This window comes from Zootoca vivipara, chromosome 1, assembly GCF_965207765.1.
Source record: "Zootoca vivipara chromosome 1, rZooViv2.hap1.1, whole genome shotgun sequence".
NCBI classification, from domain to species: domain Eukaryota; kingdom Metazoa; phylum Chordata; class Lepidosauria; order Squamata; family Lacertidae; genus Zootoca; species Zootoca vivipara.
The window spans coordinates 1,517,503-1,542,266 of record NC_142582.1 but is presented as its reverse complement, the minus strand read 5'-3'; the positions used below and the strand labels follow the sequence as shown (position 1 = coordinate 1,542,266).

At 47.5% G+C, this 24,764-nt stretch overlaps 1 protein-coding gene across 2 annotated transcripts; it reads right to left on the bottom strand.

The window, feature by feature from the left end:
• Positions 1 to 1,751: 1,751 nt before the first annotated feature.
• LSS (lanosterol synthase) lies at positions 1,752 to 24,756 on the bottom strand. Of its 2 annotated transcripts, none has more exons than XM_035139621.3 (22): positions 24,509 to 24,756; positions 23,831 to 24,002; positions 22,353 to 22,491; positions 21,419 to 21,527; positions 19,728 to 19,849; positions 19,093 to 19,189; positions 16,975 to 17,110; positions 15,323 to 15,431; positions 14,061 to 14,179; positions 13,165 to 13,262; positions 12,663 to 12,690; positions 10,689 to 10,745; positions 9,815 to 9,886; positions 9,081 to 9,131; positions 8,441 to 8,590; positions 8,094 to 8,190; positions 7,684 to 7,789; positions 7,389 to 7,454; positions 5,874 to 5,954; positions 4,345 to 4,515; positions 3,450 to 3,555; positions 1,752 to 2,414 (listed from the first exon to the last, which is right to left on the bottom strand). In XM_035139621.3, the coding sequence occupies exons 1-22, from the start codon at positions 24,517 to 24,519 to the stop codon at positions 2,199 to 2,201; spliced, it is 2,313 nt and encodes a 770-aa protein (XP_034995512.3). In that variant the 5' UTR covers positions 24,520 to 24,756; the 3' UTR covers positions 1,752 to 2,198. The 2 variants fall into 2 exon arrangements, with proteins under 2 accessions (XP_034995512.3, XP_034995523.3); XM_035139632.3 differs by having other exon boundaries at positions 3,477 to 3,555; positions 24,509 to 24,702.
• Between the last annotated feature and the right edge of the window lie 8 nt (positions 24,757 to 24,764).

Sequence of the window (24,764 nt, the reverse complement as noted above, 5' to 3'; positions counted from 1 at the left end):
CTCTCACAGCTGCAATAAGCCTACCATTACAATTATGGGACTGGTCATTTCTTCGTCAGAGGGCAAACGGGAAAATTTAGCAGGGGATCAAATACTTTCCTCCCTCACTGTAGGAGATGGTTGCTTGGCTCCCTAGCTTTGGGGCTGTGGGGTCACACAAGGGTCCTTGGAGAACTGAGGCTGAATCCTGATAAGGAAAAAAACAGTGGGGGGTGGTTTCCATATTCAGGAATAAGATGCATGGCCTGTTCTGGGAGGGGTTGCACTTATCCTGGGAGAAAGAGATTCCTAGATTCCAAATCGTCATTTGAGTGCCAAGCCAGGAAGGCTGATTTTCCAGTCAGAGTCATTCCAGGACCAGGATATCCTGGCCTCAGTTGCCCATGTTCTACTGACCATAGCTGTCAAGTCCGGGTCATAAAGATCCGGGATCGGCAGCGCGCGCATGACCGGAAGTTGCGTGACGCAACTTCCGGTGGCGCTTTGCCCTTCTATGGGCAGCAGAAAATGGCGGCGCCGGAAGTCGCTTCCGCGCATGACCGGAAACACATAAAAGCGACTTCCGGCGCCGGCACCGCCATTTTCTGATGCCCATAGAAGGGCAAAGCGCCACCGGAAGTCGCGTCACACAACTTCCGGTCATGCGCGGAAGCGACTTCCGGCGCCGGCATTTTCTAGTGCCCATAGAAGGGCAAAGCGGCACCAGAAAAATGGCCGCCGGGCAGAAGCCAATTAAAGGGAAAATACCGGGATTTTCCACCAAACGGGAGACCGCCGGGAAACGGTAAGAAAAAAGGGGTTTTCCCGGCGGATACAGGATACTTGGCAGCTATGTCTACTGACCTCCCGTATAGATTACTACAGTGCACTCCACATGGGGCTACCCTTGAACAGTCTGGAGGCTGCAGCTCACACAGAATGCAGCTGCTAGATTGGTAAATGGTAGAACCAAGGGTTCATGAGTCCAGAAAGCTCTGCACTGCCTGTCAGTGAGCTACCAAGTCCAAATCAAGGTGTGAGTACCAGCATGCAAAGCCCTACAGGGCTTGGGATCCCAATGCCTAAAGGAGTGACTCGGGTCCTGTTGGAGATGCCACTTCTGGCTGCTCAGTGTTTACCATGACAGGGTCTTCTCAGTGGTGGTTCCCTGTTTGCAGAACGCCCTCCCGCATGAGGTGTGCCTGACTTTCAGGAGAAAAGTACCAAATTTCAGTGGAGCCTTCAGATTGTGTGGAGGGCTTTACTTGCCTTCCAGTTAAGGCCTTGTGCAACACAACAAGGACAGGGCCAGATGTGCACAAGCCAAGGCTTGCGTGTGTGTCACTGTGTCCATCTCCACAAAACATGTCTTGAATCTTCTCTGGTAAGAGAATTATGTTCAGCTTGGGGTAAGTAGATCAAATGATGAGAAGAGACTTGCACTCCAGGCTATGTAAGCTCCAAAATGCTGGGCAATGGGAGACATCAAGGACCACGTGTTACTTAGGCAATGTGGTCAGCTGTAGCCTTGGAGGTGGGCGGGCTGGCTGTCAGTGGCAGTTGGGTGGACCCAGGTCCCAGAATGTCTGTTCCCTGGGATAGGTGCATGGAGTCTATGCAACTAGCGCACACTGTTCAGTTGTTGTGCCCCCTACGCACCCCAGCAGGTTAGCCATGAGGGGGGATGAGGCACTAGGGTTCCCCACCCATACCCTAAAGAGCAATTTAAGCTTATCTTTAAGGTAAAGAGAAAAATAAGACATCAGCACTGATGAAGTTATTTGTTAATTTACTGTACATCCATTACTCTAAAAGTTACACTCTTCTGCTTCCACTGCAAATACCGCAAGTATAACAGTGAAACAGCAGGAATACACGCAGCCACTGTGATGTTTGGTATGCATGTACAGAAAGTTAAATAAATGTTAATGCCCAGTAAAGGGTACAGAATCATGGGTTTTTGCATCTAAAGTGTCTGTTCTGAGCAGCAAATGGGAGTCAATCGCAGCACAGAGAGTCTGCCGCTCATCATTTCTCCTGGGCCAACTGTTTCCTGCCTGGCATGTAGAAGTACGAGAAGCAAGAGGGCGGCAAACCATCCAGAGAAGCCTTCCGTGTTTCCCCTTCAATTCTCCCTCCTCGCCAGCTTCCCAAAAGTTTAGAAAAATAACCAGAGAGATTGGCAGTCGGCGCCTGCAATGTTGGTACCAGACCCAAACTCAGGAAGAGGGGAGGGGCACTCCTCCATGTCCGTTTGCCATCCTGCCAGCCAGGCCCCTCTCTCCATTTCTTAATGCCTCCGTCAAGAGCTTGCCAGCCAGTGGGTGGGCAGGATACAGGCGAGAAAAGCGCCCCAGGGTCCAGATGGGGAAGACATTTCGGTAGGAGGTATAGCTGATCGCACAGGTCTTGTTGAATACTCCGGAAATGTTCTCCTGCAAGGCAAAGAAACACAGAAAACCCATCTCATCCATCCTGTCATCTTTCCAACACAGTAAGAAGCATGGAAAGATGAGCAACCTCTACAGTGGTACCTCTGGTTAAGAACTTAATTCGTTCTGGAGGTCCGTTCTTAACCCGAAACTGTTCTTAACCTGAAGCACCACTTTAGCTAATGGGACCTCCTGCTGCCGCTGCGCCGCCGGAGCACGATTTTTGTTCTCATCCTGAAGCAAAGTTCTTAACCCGAGGTACTATTTCTGGGTCTGTAACCTGAAGTGTTTGTAACCCGAGGTACCACTGTAAGGGCATCAGCACCTGCAAAGTGGCCTTGAGCTGCACAAACTTCCTCATACATGGAGGCACCATAGGACAGGTGTGGCCTGCTTTGACTATTCCAGGGTGAACCAGACAATGCACAGTGATCTTGATAGTCTGGCTTGCGCCAGCTTTCCTATTCCCACTGTTCCTGATCCATGCTTAAACATTTAAAACTTCAGGTAGGTAGCCGTGTTGGTCCGGTGGTGTCAAAACAAAATTTTAAAAATTTATTTCTTCCAGTAGCACCTTAGAGACCAACTAAGTTTGTCATAGGTATGAGCTTTTGTGTGCATGCACACTTCTTCAGATACACTGAAAACAGAAGTCACCAGACCCCCCACATATAGTGAGAGGGTGTGGGGGGGGGCACCACTCAAAAGGATGGTGGGAAATCGGACTGTTTATGACTGCATTTGGTCTTGCAGGAAGAATTTCTTCCAAGCACAAACGACTGTTCTTCTTGCAGGAAGAATTAACGACTGTTTATGACTGCAAATTGGTCCCACAGGAAAAGCAATGGGTGAGATGGCTAAAGATAGCTTTATCCTGTATAATGAGATAAGAATCCAATGTCTTTATTTAGACCAGGTTTCTCCGTGGTTTTAAGAAGAGAGTTGTGCTTGTAGGTGTATTTGTGTGAGAGAGAATGTATGCAAATGGCAATGCTGAGATTTGCAAAGACGTGCATGTTGCTTGTGCCCTTCCCTTACATGGATTGCACTCGAGGCACACTTCACCTGAGGCCAGTCTCCGTTAGGCAGCTGTTTGTCAATCAAAACTTTGATCCCTCTTTCCAGGACTCTGACATTTGGATACCTGCAAAGCAAGAAGAGTTGTTGTGACACCCAAGTTCACTGCTCAAGTAGGTTTAGAGAGGAAAAGCTAAGGCTCAGGTAATTCACAAAACAGAAAGCGATGTAATATCCTAGGCAGGAAGATCAAATGCCACCAGGTTAGCATGGCCTCAATCAGAGACTTGTTAAGTGTTAACTGTTCCCACAAACAAAGGGAGCAGCTAAAGCAGGCATCCCCAAACTTCGGCCCTCCAGATGTTTTGGACTACAATCCCCAAGATCGCTGACCACTGGTCCTGTTAGCTAGGGATCATGGGAGTTGTAGGCCAAAACATCTGGAGGGTCGCAGTTTGGGGATGTCTGAGCTAAAGGGGTGGCCTCAAGGACTGGATGCAGCAACTGAGCATTTCTGTTTCCTGCAAGGCAGAGGAGCATGGTGCCAGGGTGCATGGCTAACAAGGAGAGATGCGCAGTGACAGCAGGCTATGCTCAGGCAGAAATACGGTATTTGCCAGAAAAGGCAGCTGTGATCTTTTTATTGCAGCTGCCAAAAGTTGAATTCCAGCACAAGGGCATTCCAGGAGAAAGGGAGGCCTGCATTTTCCCAAGGGACTATTTGTGTGCAGGCTGCAGCACAGACCCAGGAAGCTGCTGTTTGGGAATGCTTGGTGGCAGCCTCTACTAGCCCATGGGGGGCAGCTGAGTAAGGGCCCCCCAAAGATGCAATTCAAGACTGGTGGCTGCTTTTATCTGCCCTCATCCCCGTGCAGAGGCCAAGGGTCAATTGTCACTTCCAAGCACAAACTTTTACCTAACAGCCATGAGCCCCAGAAGAGCCCAGCAAGTGTTGTGTATTTGGGATGTGGCGCTCTGGACGTATCGGCGCTGCTCACAAGATTCAAAGTCTTCTCCCCATCCACCGTCCTCCATCTGCTTGGAGACCAAGAACTCACAAGCGCGGGTCACCTCCCCACAGGCCACTCTGGAAGAGAAAGGGCAGGAAAACGGGAACTCAGAGAGTAGCTCCATGTCCTCAGCAGAGGAACATAACAGGCGAACTAATATCAGTGTACTGGAAGAAGCAAAGATCCCCAGTGTTGAAGCAATGATTCTTCAACATCAACTTATTTGGACTGGTCATGTTGTACGGATGCCTGATGATCATCTTCCAAAGCAACTACTCTATTCCGAACTTAAAAATGGAAAGTGTAATGCCGGTGGTCAACAAAAAAGATTTAAAGACTGTCTCAAGGCAAGTCTTAAAAAATGTAGTATAAACACTGACAACTGGGAAACACTGGCCTGCGAGCACTCCAGTTGGAGAACAGTCTTTACCAAAGGGCTTTGAAGACACTCGATCTCAGGACTCAAGGGAGAAACATGTTAAGATGAAGGCACGCTTGGCAAATCTACACCGTGATCAGCTCAATCAAACCAATATCCCCACTGCGGAAGGACGTGTGGATCCAGAATTGGCCTCCACAGTCACTTACGGACCCATTGTTAAAACTGTGTTTATGGAAGACAATCTTACTCTGCTATGAGTGATAGAAGAAGAAGAAGAAGAAGAAGAAGAAGAAGAAGAAGAAGAAGAAGAAGAAGAAGAAGAAGAAGGAGGAGGAGGAGGAGGAGGAGGAGGAGGAGGAGGAGGAGGAGGAGGAGGAGGAGGAGGAGGAGGAGGAGGTGGTGGTTAGCAAGGACAAGGCAAGGGATTTTATCACGCCAAACAGAGAAAAATGAAAGGGAGACAGGATATCAAGGAAAAAGACAGGCTCAATGCTCCCCAGAGTGCATGTGCAAACATACAGAAACAGCACCCATCAGCCGGCTGAGAGCTACAAGATGAATCTGGAAATGTCAAGGGAGAAGCATCTGCAGGAGGCCCATCTGATACCTGATGGGATGGTCTTTCTGCATTCTGATGGGGCCAGGATAATATACACAGGGAAAGAAACATCTGAAGAGAAGAGAGGATGTCCCGACTGCAAACCAGGGCTGACCAGGAAGCCCGTCCTCAGCTGAACCCTCCCTAAGTTGTGGGTGAGAACAATGGGTCTGTCTGGCCCAGTAGTGCCAGTCTCTGCAGTCCCTCTTCTGCGCAGGTGAGCCTGAGAGAGTTGCCACCTTTGCTGACTCAGCTCTTCAGGTGAGGCTGGCTCCCAGCTGAATCCCAGAGCAGTTTGCCTAGGGATATGGGGCCCTCCTCCTCCCCATCCCATAGAGGGCAATAAGACAGCACAATTTTTCATGCCGAATGAAAGGCGTCCCTTCCTCACTGCCAGCAAGTTCTTCTGATCAGAGGAGCTTCCATTATAAAACCTGGCGAAGGTCTTCACTCACCCATCCTGGTAGGTGTGCTGCATACAAGCAAAGGCTTCCATGCCAAACCACGTGCCGTAGGTGATGCACACACCCCAGCACCTAGGAGGGAGAAGTCGGTCAGCACACAGAACGCAGCAGGGAGGAGAACCAGTTCCTTCCTCCTTGCTGCACCAAACAATCCCAAATCAATGGAATGAGCCGGAAGTTTACTTGCAGAAGCAAAACCAACAGTATAAATTATTTTCCTTATCTTTCAAATATCTATTAAACCAACATGATTCAGTGTATATGTCTGGAACATATCCATTCAGCCTGGCTGCTGCCATAGCAACACAAATGTTGTAATCATTTTTAAAACGTGAGATATATTGGAGGAAATCGAAGCTGGTTCCTTTGATGTAACTAAATTTTTGCTTCATTTCATGTTTCTGGCATCAGATACCAGTCTAGTATTTCAGCCATTACTTCTGATACTGAATAAAAACAAATGCTGCAGAAGCTACTGGTCACGATTCATCTGATAAATGCCACCAGCTCCTGTGCAAGGGCTTCCACCCACATATAAAAAAGCTTTTCCCCCCCAACCTCTCACACACCTCCCAAAATTGGCTAGGATGGGACACAGGGGATGGGGGAGAGATCATTCCATCTGGAAAGCTGCTATAAATTCCACCTCTCTTTAAAAAAAAAGTCTTCATAGCATTTATACAATTTTTCTACTTTAAATGTGTATTCTAAGAACTCTGCAGCTTCCCTTCGCTTATTGCGAACAGCACAATTCTGTATTTCTTGACTGGGAGAGAGGGGAGGAGATCAGCTCCAGTCAGAGTGGCAAACGGCCAGGAATTATGGAAGTTGTAGTTCAACAGCAGCTGGAGGGTTACAGATTCCCCAGACATGTTCCATACAATATTCTAGAGCAAATTTTAAATTATTGTAATATGTCAAGCTTATGTATTACATCTGTACAATTACTTTTTAAATAAAGGCGTGAACATTTTCTTTTCTAACTTTGATGGTTTAAGACATACTTTTAATAAAAGATAAATGATAATGCTGAGCATTTGTATAGCACTGGGCAGTTTCGAGGTGTTTCATATGGACAAGATATGAATATTAACTCTTTGAGTGACTGTGACAAAGCAGGAGGGTGGGTTGCCTAAGGCTATCCAGTGGGAGCACGACTGAAATAGAATTTGAACCAGGGACTTGTAGGGTCAGATGCCACACTGGTCTCTCAGACAAATTAAACTGCTAATAAAAGGTAAAGGTACCCCTGACCATTAGGTCCAGTTGCGGATGACTCTGGGGTTGCGGCGCTCAGCTCGCTCTATAGGCCGAGGGAGCCGGTGCTATTGGCTTCTCCTACTAGAACCACCCAAAGATCTCAAACTGGTGCTGAAAAGTGGGATTTTTTACCTCCGATTCTTAAAACTGCACAAACGCAGGCATCTTGCTATTTATTTTAAGTACCCTGCCAAGCAGCTGGAAACAAACTATTGAAGCGGCCTTTGGCTTTATGAGGACACTCACCCTTCCCAGGAACCATCAGCTCTCTGAAGTTTCTGACAGTAACGGAGGCCCCTTTGCAGCGTCTCTCTAAGCAAACAGGAAAGAGTGGGAAACCCTTTCAACCCTGTGAATATCCACTATTCCCAGCCCCCCTCTCTCTAGCCCAGACTGGAAGGAATAAAAATGCTATTCACCCCCACCCCACAGAAGGGTCAGGTGCCCAATGACTCTTCTCCACAGGAGGGAATTTATTTTTCCATGTCAACTCTGAAACGAAGGTTTCAATTGCTCCGCTCCTTTCTTTGCCTCCTCCTACCTGATCTCCAGCACCCTGTGTTCAGGGAAGCGCTCCTGGAAGCGCTTCAGCCCCTGCATGACGGCCGAGGTGCATTCTACGTAAGTGTAGTCCACCATGATATCCCCTGTAAACCACAAAAAAAATACAATACAAGTTTGCTGATACAAATAATTTGTCTTTTCCTTATGGGTACAATTGTTGTCAACTGTTTAAGATCAGAGTTTGATTGACGATTACGAGGGGCCAGCAGGAGCCAAATAACATTATCAGGGGCAGGCAGGGGGTGGGGGTGGAATGGCTTCAGTTCTACTGAGGCAATGATGCCCCACTCCCCACACTTGCCCAAGAGGACTTCCACTGACACACACATCCCCCCCTTCACATATCCCGCCCCCCGCTAGTATGGATGCAAAGCAAGCTCCTCTTACCAAACACCTCGGAAGGGTTCAGGAGCTCCAGCAGCCATCCGCCACGCTTCGTTTCATAGGTGGAAAAGCCACCGTCCACATTTTGCATGTTCAGCAACTGAAGTCAAACACAGAGGAAGAGAGAGAGAGTCTGGACAAGGGCATGGCAAAGATGGAGCTCAGTGGAGTGGCCCCACAGCCTTAAGCAGTGGCCCAGCGGGGCCTGTCAGAAATACTCCCCCAAGCTCCACGCTTCACCCAGAAATCCCCACCTCCAGCTTATGACCACCAACTAGCCAAAGGCAACATCGTTTGGGAGGCAGATTGGACTCTGACCCAGGGGCTGCTTCTCCTTCCAAGCCACTCACCACATTCACAGCATCAAAGAGACGGTTCGGTGGGATTTGCTCCTTTATAAAAGAGCAATTGTCCTGCAGAAGGATCACTGACTTCAGCCCCTCCGCAGTGCAGTCAGCCACAATCCAGCCACAGTCCCGCGTGCTGAAAGGAAATCCACCCTGGAGAGCATTAGACAATTGAGAGCATTAGGAAATGCAGAGCAGAGGATTCTGGCAGGACCACATATAATGCCAATAACTCTGCTGCCCAGCTGACCTTTCTAGTCTTCCAGCATTTGAGTACAGAAAAACTTACTCTTTTAGATAATTCATTTGCTTTACTATTATTATTTTTAAAGAAAAGCCTTTGATTTCAAATAGTTAAACACCATAAACAAAACCTACAATGAATGCAGAATCATTCACTGGGTTGGGGGCATGCCTCTCCATAAACTGCGTCAGTTTTTAAGGACAAGAAAGAAGATTTAGGTTAAAGAGTGAGGGAAACAATCCTAACTTCATGAGCAATTTAGCAGCGGAAGAAGCTAACTAAGAAAAACCTTTCTTCTGGAAAAAATTCAGAGGAAGATTTTTGGACAGATATCTTCCCAAGTTAATGTAGCATCTGGCATTGCTGCTTTCAGAAAGGGAGCTCTTTTTGTGATTATACCTTGTTCATCTGACGGTAGTACTTCTCATAATCAGGTGGATTATCTGGAATCTGGAGGAGATACAAGCTACACTCAGACAAAGGCGGCAAGTGCAATCGACATAAAAGGAACAATATTTTAAGAACTACGCTATTAAAAATGCTAGACGCAGGGGAGAAAGTGATATAAAAAGTTTGCAATACAAGCACAGGCCCCAGCTGTCTTTGTAATTTCAAGTTTGGGCCTGAAGGGGTTATAGACATAAAAACATTTTGTATGGGTATAGATACTTGTAACTATAAACAAACAAACACACACACTTCAGCAATTAAATGCCAGCAAATTTTGACCTCAACAAGGAATTGTTGCAGTGCCTTGAGAACTACAGAGAAGAAATCAAGAAATTCTCTGCATAGAGAAAAGGAATAAAATCCTCCAGATGTAGTAGTTAAATTTGGTTCCCCTGATGAACATTGCCCCCAAGACATGAGTTTGGAGAGGCTGAAATTCACATTCTTGCATAAACATTGGACTCCTAACTCCTCACATTTCAGAGTTTTAATTGGCATAAACTCAGAAGATAAGCTACTGTTGGCTTTCAACAAAGAGACAATGCAGAGGTGGGTGTGGTTGTACACCCAGTTCTTGGACAGAACTATGAGGCGCACTGCAAATATGTAACCTACATATTTTTAAAATGTGGGCAGTATTGCAACAGAACTGGATCGTGGATATGTATACACCCGGTTCTTACCTGGCTGATTCTTAAAAACTCATGCGCACGTAGCAGGCAGGAGTTAAATTCAGGCCTTTTCTGGGCACCTGCCTTTAAAAAAAAAGAAAAAGGTGTTTCATTTGACATAATGTGGTTTTTAAAAGCTGAATCCAGGAGCAGTAATCAATCGTAATAATATTTTGTTAAAATTAATTTCATTAAAATTTGATGAATTAAGGCTACAATCCTATCCTATACTTACCTGGGGGCCAGGCCCACAAATCTCACGAGAACTCAGGGCCAAGCGATAATTGCGTGATGATAATTGTGTGAGTGTAGTTAAGGTGAGATTAAGGTAAGCATTGACTTTGGGGGCTGCAGGAATGGGACCAGGAAGGAATTTAACTCTTCCTCTACCACAGGCTTGGCAAAAACAGCCTCTCAGAACTGTGATCTGCATTTGAAGGAAACTCCCCACGGGCACAAGAAATACGCTTTCCTTGAAATGTAAATTGAAGCTTCCAATAAATCACTATATCAGAACTGGGGCAGGGAAAGAGTTGAAACAAAACTGCATTCATGCTATTTGGCCCTTTGAGGAATACACTTTGAGTAACATTAATTAAACATTCTAGGCTATTTAAAACTTTGCAGCTTTGCATTCACTTGCAATAGCAACCAACAGACATTCTTAACAGAAATTTACTGGCTGTGGGCCTGATTGCATCTCTACTAGCAACATGTAATACTTTTCTGTGTTGTGTGAACTAGATATGCTCTATATCCCAGACCGTTTCTTCAGTCATTTGATTCATGTGTGTTGGACATACAGGCTAATTCTCCCCAAAATTACAGAGAAACAGCCATGTTTACCCCTATTAAGTCCTAGGTCAAAACAAAGAAATATAATTACCTCCAGGAAAGCTTGGATAGCAAATGCCGTGTCCCAAAGCTGTGACCCATTAGTGCCCTGAAAGAGGAGGAAGGGGCAGTAAGAAACACTCACCTCCCACCTGACTTGTCTCTTTGCGGCCAGCAGAAGGTGCTCAGCTGTTCCCCAAAAAAATTCCCCCTACAATTGGCAATGGGGTAAAAAAGAAAAGCCTATTGCCACCAAGGGAGTTCTTATTACGACCTTCCCCACTCGTATACCAAGTGCTAGCCAGCAAAATAGCTGGGAGAGGGGAACTCCGTAGTGACTTTATGTAATATTTTGTGTTTTAGTTAATATTTGAACTCTCATTAACATTAAACTATTTGTTAACTGACTTGATCATCCCTGCAAAAATAATTAAGTAGTATACAAGTAGTTTATATGCTTTCTTTTTATTCTATCTTAGAAGATGTGACCAATGTAACAGTTTTACAAACTCAAGAATTGATCTATAAGTTTGGAAAAATGTTTTCTCTTAACCTATGCATTTTAAAAATCCACCTGCGGCAATATCCCCAAAGAGCTAATGTTTCACGGGCAGGTGCCACCCGGGACTCCCTCTGGTACTGGCCATACAAAGTGAAGTTGGCTAGGGGTTTTTTTCACTTGGGATCTCAGCCACTGTTGCTTCAAAATGGATTTTAATGTTGTGTAGTTCACCTGATATGTGTTTTTATTTTCATTTCAATTTTACTACATTGAATTGTATTGTGCTTTTAATTTGTTGTAAGCCGTCCTGAGTGGCACATGAGCACCAGAAGAGCAGGACAGATTTTTTAAATATAAAAATAAACTAAAAGCAACTGGACAATAGTTCTTGCAGTGCTCAAAAACTCCTCTTGCGAGGGGACATAAGTCACCTACTGGGCTGGGCCATTCAGTAATACCCTCTTGCGAGATGCCTCCAGCCAAGAAGGGCAAGTGGCCAGCTGCACCCCTCCAAAAACTGTATTTGTCTCCTTTAGCTGCAACAGCTGAAAATCACTCCCCCAAACCCGAAACTAAATGGTGCTCTGGATCCATCCACGGGCTAAACTGTTGCAAGTGTGGTATCTGAACAAAGTGGATTTGGGGGCTTTTATCCCTAAAGAAAAGGGACCCAGGTGGCGCTGTGTTTAAACCACTGAGCCTAGGGCTTGCTCATCAGAAGGTCGGCGGTTCGAATCCCTGCGACGGGGTGAGCTCCCATTGCTTGGTCCCAGCTCCTGCCAACCTAGCGGTTCGAAAGCACGTCAAAATGCAAGTAGATAAATAGGAACCGCTACAGCGGGAAGGTAAACGGCGTTTCCATGTGCTGCTCTGGTTTGCCAGAAGCGGCTTTGTCATGCTGGCCACATGACCTGGAAGCTATACGCCGGCTCCCTCGTCCAATAATGCGAGATGAGCGTGCAACCCCAGAGTCGGTCACGACTGGACCTAATGGTCAGGGTTCCCTTTACCTTTACCTATCCCTAAAGAATTAAGTAAACATGTCACAGGAGTCCTCTGGGGGTTCTTATACTAAATCATTTGGGCCAGAATGGAGGAGGTCTCAAAATGCTTCATGAGGCGACCTTCTGAGGATGCAGCTGTGGAGGAGAAGCTCTGTTTTCACTCCTCAACCCCTGGCACCAAGCGGCTCTCAACTTGCGTTAAGTTGGATTCACTGCAAGCTTTCTGCCACCTGTGTTCTAGACATCTCCCCAACTGCTTTGTTGCTCCAACTTTAGAATACATTTCCCCACACATTTCTGAAACCTGGGGGGGGGGTGGCTGTGGGGTGCAGGAGAAAGGGCAATTTGGAGCAGGAAAATGTCCGCTAACCCTGCTGCTTCTCTGATCCTGAAGCCACTCTGGGAGCAGCTTTTCCAGTTTGAACAAGGGGACTGATGCAATGTCCTGTGAAACACAAGTCTGACCCTCAACGAGACAGAGAAAAAATAAATCCCTTTCATCCATGCCAGGGATTATTACCTGCATCTTCAAGCCATCCAGTCCCAGCCTGCAAGGAGATAAAAAAGCACTCAGTGTTGTAGACTGGCTAAACAGAGTCCTGACCGTCAACTATGTTTCCTGTACCCGGGGTGAACAAATGGGCAAAGGGTGTGCAAGCTGAATTATCTTCATGCCAGCACTAATGATCTCCTCATAAACTTTGCCCTCAGAGAGACCCCATGTGACAGGGGCTGAAGGGAACTCGGGCAAGTCACTGTCTCTCAACCTTATTGTTCGAATACTACTGATCTCCTGGGAAGGAAGAGGATGGTCCTCTGCTTGGGAGCTTAGTATGCCGTCCAAATGGTGAACAGCAACACCAACACGAGGCAATCCTGCTCTCATCAGGGGAGTTCAGCAGCTACTTGCCAAGTGTCCTCCAGTCTCTTCCTGATGAACAGTGAGTACTCAGGAGTCCTTAAAAGCATTATGCGCAAGCAGCTGTAAGGATGTCAAAGTCCGAGTTTCAACAAAGCCTTACCAGAGGTAGTCGGGGATTCTGGAAACATGTTCTTGGAACGCAGGAGACTTGTCTCCCTCCACATACCAGCACACAAGCATGTTAATTGTTTTAGATATCTAAATGGGCAAAGAAAGGCAAAGTCATTTCTCCTAAGAAAGATAGAGCAAACAGCCCCTAATATTTGTGCCTCTTTATAAACCCATCAATCCTCATAAGGAGGATGCAGTCAAAAAGGGACCCAGGTGGCGCTGTGGTTAAACCACTGAGCCTAGGGCTTGCTGATCAGAAGGTCGGCAGTTCGAATCCCTGTGACGGGGTGAGCTCCCGTTGCTTGGTCCCAGCTCCTGCCAACCTAGCAGTTTGAAAGCACGTCAAAATGCAAGTAGATAAATAGGAACCGCTACAGCGGGAAGGTAAACGGCGTTTCCATGTGCTGCTCTGGTTTGCCAGAAGCGGCTTTGTCATGCTGGCCACATGACCTGGAAGCTATACGCCGGCTCCCTCGGCCAATAATGCGAGATGAGCGCGCAACCCCAGAGTCGGTCACGACAGGACCTAATGGTCAGGGGTCCCTTTACCTTTACCTATAAACCCATCAATCCTCATAAGGAGGATGCAGTCAAAAAGAAGACGCATCGACAGTAGCTGCCTCCAGCATTAACTGCAGCTGGGACAAGTGTGCTGAGCTCTGCCCCAACCATCCTCCCCGGCCTGACCAGCCAGTCAGGGCAGCCAAATAAACCCTAGTGATTTGTCAATGGGGTGACAAATTGTGCAGCCATCTGCCTGTGCTCATTAGGTATTGTGCCACCAAGAACAGATGCACTGAACAAACATTTTGTAATCTGCAAATCAAGTTCCATTCCAGAGCTATTCAGCTGTAAGTGCCACTCAGAAGTGACCTAGTGACCTACGGGGCCAATGCTGATGGATTTGGTGAATCGGTCATCAGCTTTAATGTGGTCATACAGCTGCTCAATTGCTCGTCGTCTCAGAGCTGTGCTGTGGAATCTCTCGTAAGTGTTGATAATTGCTGGAATGGAAGCAGAGAGAAACAAAGAGGTTCCACATTTATCTGCTGAATATGCAGGAATTAAGCCACATACACTTAGCAAATCCCAAACTTAGGTTTCCATGGCAGTTCAGAGCTAATCAAACTTCATTTGTGAATTATCAATCCTGTCACTGGAAAATGGCAAAGCCACATTTGCAAACAATCCCTGTGTGCATGAGAAGCATGTTCACCCTTTTCCTTTGTGTCCCTGTACCAGCACAAACTGCACTGAAGTAGTGGAATCACCCAGAATCAGCTGCTGTGGCATATCTGTTCTGCCTAGGGCTTGCTGATCAGAAGGTCGGCGGTTCGAATCCCTGTGACAGGGTGAGCCCCTGTTGCTCGGTCCCTGCTCCTGCCAACCTAGCAGTTTGAAAGCACGTCAAAGTGCAAGTAGATAAATAGGTACCGCTACAGCGGGAAGGTAAATGGCGTTTCCGTGCGCTGCTCTGGTTCACCAGAAGCGGCTTAGTCCTGCTGGCCACATGACCCGGAAGCCGTACACCAGCTCCCTCGGCCAATAGAGCGAGATGAGCGCCGCAACCCCAGAGTCGGTCCCTTTACCAGAAGATGTGCTGTTGCCAGAAAGGCATTTAGGCCAACTACACAGGTGAGGCCTCTTGACAGGGGCAGAACCTTCCTCTACAGCAGGCACCCCCATGGACTACAATTCCCATCTTCCCCAACCACTGGTCCTGTTAGCTAGGGATCATGGGAGTTGTAGGCCAAAACATCTGGAGGGCCGCAGTTTGGGGATGCCTGCTCTACAGAGTTTTCCATTGCATTTATCCACTACGTGCCAGAAAGCAAAACCAAAACCAAAAAAGCATCAAGGGGAGCAGGCAGGCATCCTTACATTTGCCCACTGAAGGAAGACCCACTAACATGGTGGGATTTACTTCCAAGTATACACGGGCAGCCTTGATCCACACATTACACTTTCCTCTAACAGCGTATGCACTAGCGCCCAATTCTCCACCTGGGGCAATACAGTGATGCCTCTCTGCGAACCATCTGCTTTTCCTTCTTCTGACCAGCAGCACCCTCTGAGCTAGTGAACAGCACAAGAGGACCGGAGACGGCATGACTACCTTCCAAGCCCAGAGGTCACACTCTGCTCACCGTAGACGATGGAGAGCAGCTGGCTGTGTGGCATGTACACATCACCCGCAGCGACGTTGTTCCTCTGCGCCGGCCAGTCAATGAGGGAATAGTCCTGGGTGTAGAGCTCCTGGGTGCACAGGAAGGTCACACAACACCAAGCAGAATTGGCAAGAGAAGAGAAAGCTGGAAACAGGCTGCCTAGGCTCCTTCTCAGCCTCGGACCTGATATAAGACCAGGCAGAGCATCTTCTTTGACCACAGAATTTCATTCTGTTTATGCCATCTAAGCAAATGCTTAAATTATGTATCTGCTGTATGTTCCACCTCCCAATCCATCACACACTTTTGGACTAAGTACTTTGACCTTTAAAGCCCTAAACGGCCTTGGTCCAGTATACCTGAAGGAGCGTCTCCACCTCCATCGTTCTGCCCGGACACTGAGGTCCAGTGCAGAGGGCCTTCTGGCGGTTCCCTCGCTGCGAGAAGCCAAGTTACAGGGAACAGGCAGAGGGCCTTCTCAGTAGTGGCACCCACCCTGTGGAACGCCCTCCCACCAGATGTCAAAGAGAAAAACAACTACCAGACTTTTAGAGGACATCTGAAGGCAGCCCTGTTTAGGGAGGCTTTTAATCTTTAATCGATTATTTTATTTTATTTTTCTGTTGGAAGCCGCCCAGAGTGGCTGGGGAAACCCAGCCAGATGGGCGGGGTATAAATATATTATTATTATTATTATTATTATTATTATTATTATTATTATTATTATTATTTATTATTATTATATTTGACTTCTGTACAACCTTAAAGAGGTAAAAAGTCTTTAAAAAGTCAATATAAGTTGTAAGCCACACTTTCACGGGGTTCCAAAACATTTGTGGTACCTCCAGGGGAATCACAGCAAAAACACTTTTCTAAAGCATTTCAGTGTCCAGATCAGGCATCCCCAAACTGCGGCCCTCCAGATGTTTTGGCCTACAACTCCCATGATCCCTAGCTAACAGGACCAGTGGTCGGGGAAGATGGGAATTGTAGTCCAAAACATCTGGAGGGCCGGAGTTTGGGGATGCCTGGTCCAGATCAAGAAAGTAATAGTCCCATTCTATTCTGCCTTGGTCAGACCACACCTGGAGTCGTGTGTCCAATTCTGGGCACCACAATTTCAGGGGGATGTTGACAAGCTGGAAGGTGTGCAGAGGAGGGTGATCAAGACGATCAAGGGGCTGGAAACTAAGCCTTATGAAGAACAGTTGAAGGAGCTGGGTATGTTTAGCCTGGAAAAGAGAAGGCTGAGAGGAGATAGGGTAGTCATCTTCAAATATCTGAAGGGCTGACACATGGAAGGTGGAGCAAGCTTGTTTTCTCCTGCTCTGGAGGGTAGGACTCAAATGACAAGAAAGGAGATTCCGACTAAACAGCAGGAAAAACTTTCTGACAGTAAGAGCTGTCCAATAGTGAATGGTCTCCCTCAGGAGATGGCGGATTCTCCTTCCTTGGAGGTTTTTAAGCAGAAGTTGGAAGGCCATCTGTCATGGATGCTTGAGCTGAGATTCCTGCATTGCAGGGGGCTGGACTAGATGGCCCTTGGGTCCCTTCCAACTCTACAATTTTATGGTTCTATGAGAGAGAGAAACAGACAGATGGAGGAAGGGAAAAAGGCCCTTTGGAACTACCTCCCGGAGGCTCAGAACCAGCTCATCTTCTTCCGCGGTGAGTCGCGTAGCATAGCAGTAGGCCATGGGCAGGTAAACTTGACGGCAGTGACACCAAAGAGTGGAAGGATGGCCTGGCATCCAGCGAGGAAACAGCCTATCAGAAATCAAAAGGGAAGCCATGTATCTGTGGCCCTAAGGAGATTCCCACACAACATCCATCCCAAGGCAAGCTACCTGAGCAGACTCAGGACTAAACTGGCTGAGCGTACATGAGCAACTGAGCCTTCCTTTTCCATGAGCCCTGAGCCCATGGCCCACCTGAATGGGACCAGAAGGAGCTCACACGGTGTCCTCGTTGGCTGAGCCCCAAGGAGGCGCGACAAGCTTTCACTTCTGATTTCCATCCAACACAGCTTGCTCTGCTGCCTGAACCCGACAAACTCTAGTAAATTTTAATTATTGAAACAGGCTAACTGCAAGCCACAGTTCATCACGCTGGTTTGTTTAAACAAACCATAGTTAACACTAACTAGAATTTAGGGTTCAGACACAGAGCCCTCCTTCCTAATGGGCTGACTGGTGCGTTGCGCCAGGGCGCCGGCCTCTCAGGGGTGCCCCAGTGAGTGGGGGAGCTGCGCTGCCCACGTGGAGGTGAGGCCAGGGCGCGCTGCAGAAAGAGCTCCAGCAGCTCCCATGCCCAGGGAGGGGTGGCGGGAGCAGCGCCTGAAAGGTATCCTTTCGGTGCGCTGTTCCCGCCATGCCCCCTCACAACAGCAGGCTTGCTAGCCGCCATTCCAACAGCGCCTAGCAAGCCCGGGGGGGTGGTTTCCAGAGGGATTTTTGCACCATGGCGCTGGATACCCTTAAGACGGCCCTGTCCCTGTTCAGACAACATGCTAAACTGGGGCTTGGGAAGCCGTTCTTTGGCTGAGGTCTGTGTTCACTCATGGGCAACCTTTCAGAGACTGCATGTCCATAATGGGGATGAGCATGCCTAAAAGTAGGAATGGCTGTGAGTCTTACCTTTGTACCATAGCCCGCCTAAAGCTAAGGTTTCCTACACAAAAAAGTTTCTGAATGCCAAATTCTCACCAGTATGAGCTAAAATGTTAATTGACATTTACCGTATATTCCGGCGTATAAGACGACCTCCAACTTTTCCAGTTAAAATATAGAGTTTGGGATATACTAGCCGTATAAGAAATACGACCCGGCGTATAAGACGACCCCCGACTTTTGAGAAGATTTTCCTGGGTTAAAAAGTAGTCTTATACACAGGAATATACAGTAGATTTCCTGTGACCAGTCTCTGTGGCCTCCTGAAACTTAAATATTTTTTGACTCTTTGAATTGATGTGCGGGAAGTTGAACTACGGACTTAGCAAACATGCCAACCTATTGCCAAACTAATTGTAACTTCCAGTTGTTTCTATGAGAAGGTATAGATATAAATTATGTTAGCTAAAGCTGCCATCCTATTCACTGGCGGAGGAAGAGGAGTGCAGGGGGAGCGCACTGGCCCCTGCAGCGCAATCCCAGCAGGGTGCCATCGTGGCTGCTCCCTTGCCCCTGCAGGTGGTGTGCCCTGCCCCCAGGATGCACACTAGCCCTGCCCCCGCCTGCTCTCCGACCCCCGGTGCCGGCGCATAAAGCTCCGCCACTGACTTTATTCCCACTTACCAGGGAGTAAGCCACATTATTATTATTGAATTGAAAACTTGTATGCAGTGAGATTACACGAGCACTCCCACTAGCTCTCTTAGCCTTAATTCCCCTTGTTTACTGACGCACCAAACCCGAAAGTCAGTTGCCCTGTTGTTATCTTTTCATTCAGCAGCTTAACAGCCCACGGATAGAAGCTGTTCTTTACCCTGTTCTTAACCTTGACTTATCGTGCTTCTATATCTTCTGCTCGAGCCAGAGTGTGAATCATCCCTGAAAATTTTCCTCACTCTCCTGAGGCAACGTTATTCCCCGATGTCATCCAGCAGATTCACGGGACATCCCATAATTTATGTGTTGCTTATTAAATTTGTATACGGCCACATACCCACAGGTCTCATTGAATTCAACAGCACTTTCTTCAGAGAAGACATGGTTAGGATTACACTGTAATACTCTAAAAACTGCACATACCACATCTCAGGAAAAAGTGTATTCAGTCCTTCCCAGCTGTAGACATTCAAAACAGCCAGCCAAAATTTACCCCAGGAAGCGATTCCTGTAGCACCACCTGAAGAGCCAAATATACAAGAACTCATACAGATACCTATAAAACCAGAGATCGCTGCAGTAAAATGGACTCTTCTGTAAGAAACAAATGCTTACTGTTTGACTTTTTTGTCTGCAAAAGGGATGGTATGAACAAAACACTCCCACTGGAGCCAAAGGATGGCCTCTGATTATTTCCTCATCCCTCCTCCTCTTAGCCTTCTCCAAAGAGTCCTCCTTACTGTGCATCAGTGGTGAGAGAAGACCCAAACAACAGGGAACTCTGGCCTCCTGTGCACAACAGCATGGAGCTCTATCACAGCATCCTCGTGCCCAGTGCTTTAAGCAGAGGCACTCAAGCCAGCCAATATTAAATTGGGTATTGTATATTAAAATCAAGAGATTCCAACTCTCCTGAAAGGAGACAGTCCATAGATGTGATAGGATGTTAGAAGAACCAGACGCTCACTCTAGGAATAAGGAGAGCTCCCTTTCCAAAGGATAACACTTGACTCAAAAACAAAACCACCTTCACGTGATGTGGCCTCCTGGTTAGTCACCTTTACTATGGAGGTTGTTCCGAGCCCGCACCAGATCTGGGTCATCAGGACTGACTCCAAGGATTCGCATGGCTGTGTAGTTGAGAGCAGTACAAAATACCTTGGATACGTCCTCAACATGCCTACCGGACAAAAACATCAGAACTGTTAGGAATATGTGCCATGCACCCAGACAGACAGTTAGCCTGACCTGATTGACTTCAGGTTGATCAAGATTACTGCAGCTGGCTAAGGCAAATTGAGAAACAGAAAGGGCTGGGTCCATTTACGTGCAGAGAACAGTCATCAAAAACGAATGGGAACATTATGTTATCTATTTTAAATGTAGACTATAGAAATTTCATGTGGTGTTTCAATTCCCAGCAGGTCTGGATCTGTTCAACAGGGTTTTGCTTGGGATTGCACTAGACCAGTTTGGATGTAATACATTATCCATATCAATCAGGATGTTTATTCGGCTTTACGCCCATCATAAAACACAACACAACAAAATAAATCAAATAAAACAGTGGACTCGTTCAAGCCACAAATAATAAAACACAATTCACAGCTCACAAGGACAAATATTAACAATTAAAAAGAAAAGTTTAAGATAATGATTAGAAATTTAGGCACTACGCTAAAATCAATATCAGATGTCATTATAGAAAATTCTTATAACTATAAATAATCAGCTAACATTCCATTCCGTCTCTTGTACGAGAGGATGGCTGTTAGGAATTTAGCAACCTGTAGAGTAATATAAGGATCCACATCTTGAAGAACCCAGGCAAGCTGTAGGTCAACTGGTTTGTCAGCCATAGGCTGGATTATGGAATTTAGTATACTAGCACGAGCCGAACTGTACATAAGGCAGATAAACATAACATGATGTAGAGATTCAGATGTTTTAATTTCACAAGCACACATTGAAGAGACTTGGCCCTTAGTAAATCTATGTCTCAGCACGTTTGTTGGAAAAACATTGAACCTAGCTTTAATGAAGGCATATCGATGAGACGAGACCGTAAGCGATGTTAAATAGGACGGAGCACGGTAGATAGGGGTTATGCCGAAATTTAACGGCGAGCATACTCCACCACCAGCTAAGAAATTTTGGTATAGCTCCGCATCATCCAGCCTTTGATTTATACACCTTTTTGCCGCATTTAGATAATCCATAGTTTAATATTACAAGAATGAGCCTTGCCTCTTCCACTGTTTCCATGCTCTTCATACAAACTGGCTAATCTAAGGGCCAAATGCACAAAGGGTTTTTTCCACTACTGCTGCACATGGGCTCTGCACATGACACACCAGCTAATCTGTAACTCTCCCACAACTTCTGTCTGTTTTTTCAGAGCCCTTTTGTTATGAACATTTTTGTTACTCTATGTGCTAATGCTTTGGGCATGTTGTATCCACCATCGCTCTCACTGGGGACAGTCAACTTTATCACCCAACATTTACTTTAACCTTTGGCTGTGGGGAGTCATTTTCTGGGCAAAAAAAAATTATTCTCCATTTTCCTTTCCAGTCCACCAGTTTCCAGCACTGAGCAGTGGAGAAGGCAAACTCACTTTTTAGTCACCACAACCTGGAACATAACATATTGTTCAACAAGGGCTGGGGAACTGGGTCCAGCGGCTGGGTCAGATCCAAGCTTGGCAGGTGGCCAGTTTCTAAAGCACCAACTTTTAAAGTTTACTCACAGGCCCCATCCTCCATCTGGGAGCTGAACTGAACGCAGGTACCTGACCATTTCCTTCTTGCTCTCTTCTGGCAGTGGGATCTTGGCAATGTAGCATGTGATTAAGAGCCCTGTTTTAAGGAGATCAGTGTGTTACACAATCAGTCCTCTGAAGCACCAAATATTCTCTTAGTCAGCAAAAAGAACATAAATGTTTAGGAGGAGAGATAGATAGGATCACTTATGCTACAATCAAAGGTGCTGAGAGCAATGTCTTGACATAGGCAGAAAGCCGTCTGGTCCAGCAGTCTGGCTGCAGAGAAGGGGCAGCCACCAGCCTCACACCCCCTGAGGATGACCCAGGCGGATACACCTGCGTGAGATGGGTGCGCACTGTGGGGAAGGACCCACATTCAATCCCTGGCATCTCCAGGCAGGGCTGAGGAAAGCGCCTCCCTGACATCTTGGAGAGTCGCTGCCAGTCAGTGTAGACAATACTAAGCTCAATGGACTAATGGTCTGGCACCTATCAGGTCGGGAAACAAGCAAGGTTCTTTGCCTCCTTAAATGTTTCAGCGACAGGATTCCATAAGATGAGGGGCATGTTATTTTAAACTCCCTTTACTTAAAAATTAACTTTCTTATCTAAGTTGGATGCTGGCAGATTGCAACTAGGTAGCCCTTGGGTCCCTTCCAACTCTATGACGCTTTGATTCCTTCTCCTGCACACATGCAGTACTTCTCCAGCTGACACTTCTCTCGACTGTGTCAGCTCCACTGGTACCTTCAAGCAGGAGAAGCAAGGCTCAGCCGCTCCCTCTCCCTCTCCGGGACATTGGGGATTTGGTCGCGCCCAAAGCGTTCACTTTCAGATTTGTTGAAATCTGAAATCCCTTGCTGGAACACTGCTTGTCTGGTTGGAGAAAAGGTTTACTGAGTTCTCATGGTAACTGTACCTGGCATCAGAAAGAGAGGCCCTCCGTAGTCCCCAGCCCAGTGGCCATCTTCTGCTTGCAGGCCTGAGTAAAACTTCATCCCATTCACTGCTGCTTCCTGTGCTGTGCAGGCCTTTGGCAAGTCCGGGAAAAATTTGCTCTGCCAATTACAGTGAAGAAGAAAAAAGGAAAGAGACACGGGTGAATTCTATAGCAGAAGCTAAACCGACAGGGAAATAGAATGAATGAATGAATGAATGAATGTCTCCAGCGAGCACCTTGTAGGGCAGGAGACCAATTTCACAAGTTGTGGGGCACTCAGCTCCTCCTTCTTCCCAGGAGAAGCGAGAGGGCAAGGGAGGAACAAGGCGGCAACGAAAAGCAGGAGACTGGGCTGGCAAAACAGGCAAACAGAAAGGGAAGCAAAGACTCTGGCATCTATCAGGAAGGACCATGGGGCCTCCTATCAGTACTGTTCGTGCCCAGGCTTCTTTAGGATGGCACACCCCTCCACACACACACCGGGAATCTGAGGGCTGAATATCTGCCTCTGGAGCCAAAAAAGCAAGTCAACCAGGACCAACCAGTTTTCAGGAGGGTATCACAAGAGAGGCTGAAGGAACAGCCAGAAGGTGTGGGCAAGGGAGAAAGGGGCCATAAATGCAGCATAGGGGTTGCCCCCAGATCAAGTCAGCTTTCTTGTGAAGTATTTTTTTCAGCAAGAATAAACAAGCTAGGAAAGAACATGAAGACTAAAAGCAACAAGCCAGTGCTGCTTACTTTCTCCGGCGAAAAAAATATGGGCAGCTCTCACATCCCAGTTGGCACTGGAAAAACAGACTTCTAGGAACACTTTGTAACATTTAGGAAAATGCCGGTAAACTGCAGCCTCAGATGAGTTGGGATTCCCTGGAATCTCATCAGGAATTCCTCAACAAGAAACTCGTGACCTCTCCTGAAAGGCACCCTCTTCTGCCATTCCTGCTCTTTCTCTTCAACACACTGATGCCAGGAAGCTTATGACCCATTTTCTGGGCAAACGGGGCACTAGGGAAGCCCCACAAGACCATTGCCTGTACCCTAGGTTATGCCTTCAAACACTCAAACTCAGGATGAAAGGGAGAAACATGCCTAGAGGAAGACACGTTTAGCAAACCCTCACCGTGATCAACTCCCTCCCAGAAACCTGTGTCCCCACTGTGGAAGGACGTGTGGATCCAGAATTGGCTTCCACAGTCACTTACGGACTCACTGTTAAGACCACGTTCATGGAAGACACTCTTACTCGGCTGTGAGGGATCACCAAAGAATAAACCTTCAAATCTTCTGCAACTACAGGATTTCTTCAGCAGAGAAGTCAATGTGCATTCAGACAAAATGAAGTTTGAAAATGACTTCCAACAGAACTATCCCCAAAGAACCAAGCGGTATTAATTCAACTGGCATGTTCTCCTCAGAACCTGGTAGCAAGCGAGGTGGCGCCTCAGCCACCTACCTACCGTGCTGAGCCCCAGCGAGTGAGCTTCCAGTGCCGATTGCTCCCGACCACCATCCTCGCCATCTGCCAGGAATCGCCACTGCTGCCGCCCTTCTTCGTTGCTCAAGCGCCAGCGGGTCAAGTCCGTGGCCGGCTCTGTCTTGTAGGGACCGCCTCTTCTTCTCCGCAAACATCTAGCAGGGGAGATACAGGGAACAGGTGAATTCCAGAGGAGATTCGAATATTAATCGAGATTCAGATTAAAAATAACGGAGCACTAGGATGTTTTTTTTGGTTCAGAAAAAAGTGTCTCCAAAGGACTTCCATCTTCAAAGGGTTGCAGGTTAGCATCAGGACTGAGCTGTGGCAAATCTGAGGCAGTGGAAGAACTTTTCTGAGCTTGCAGGGAGTAAAAGGTTCTCATGTAGGGAGGGTTTCAACCCTGCTACTTTTTGTTATTACCTTTTCTCATTTCAGCACAAGCTGCCAGCAGCCCTGGTGCTACTTTTGCAACCCCTGGGCATTTTTGCACCGGGAAGCCTCAGCCCCCAGGAGAGACCGGAATCGACGCTGGCGCGGAAAAGCAACAAAGCCCGTCCCGAAAAATAAAGCACAAGCGCCCCCCCCCTCCTCGCGCGCTTGTTTTGCGGCAGCCTTGATGCCCTCCTGGGGGGCCCCGGCTCCTCCGCGCCATACTCACGCTCCATCCATCTTGCAGCTACGCCGCCCGAGCTCACACTCCGGCGCCGCATCTTTCGCCGGGGACCTGGAGCCGGGGAGCCTCGCCCCGCGGCATGCCGGGAAGGGAAGTCCAGGCGGGCAGCGGCGGCCGCGGCGCTTCGGCGGAGGGAACTACAAGTCCCGAAGCGCGCGGCGCAACATCCGATCTGGACTGACATGAGCCCATGCCGGGCCCAGCCAATCAGGAGGCCTCGACGGCAGGCGGAGAATGGTGG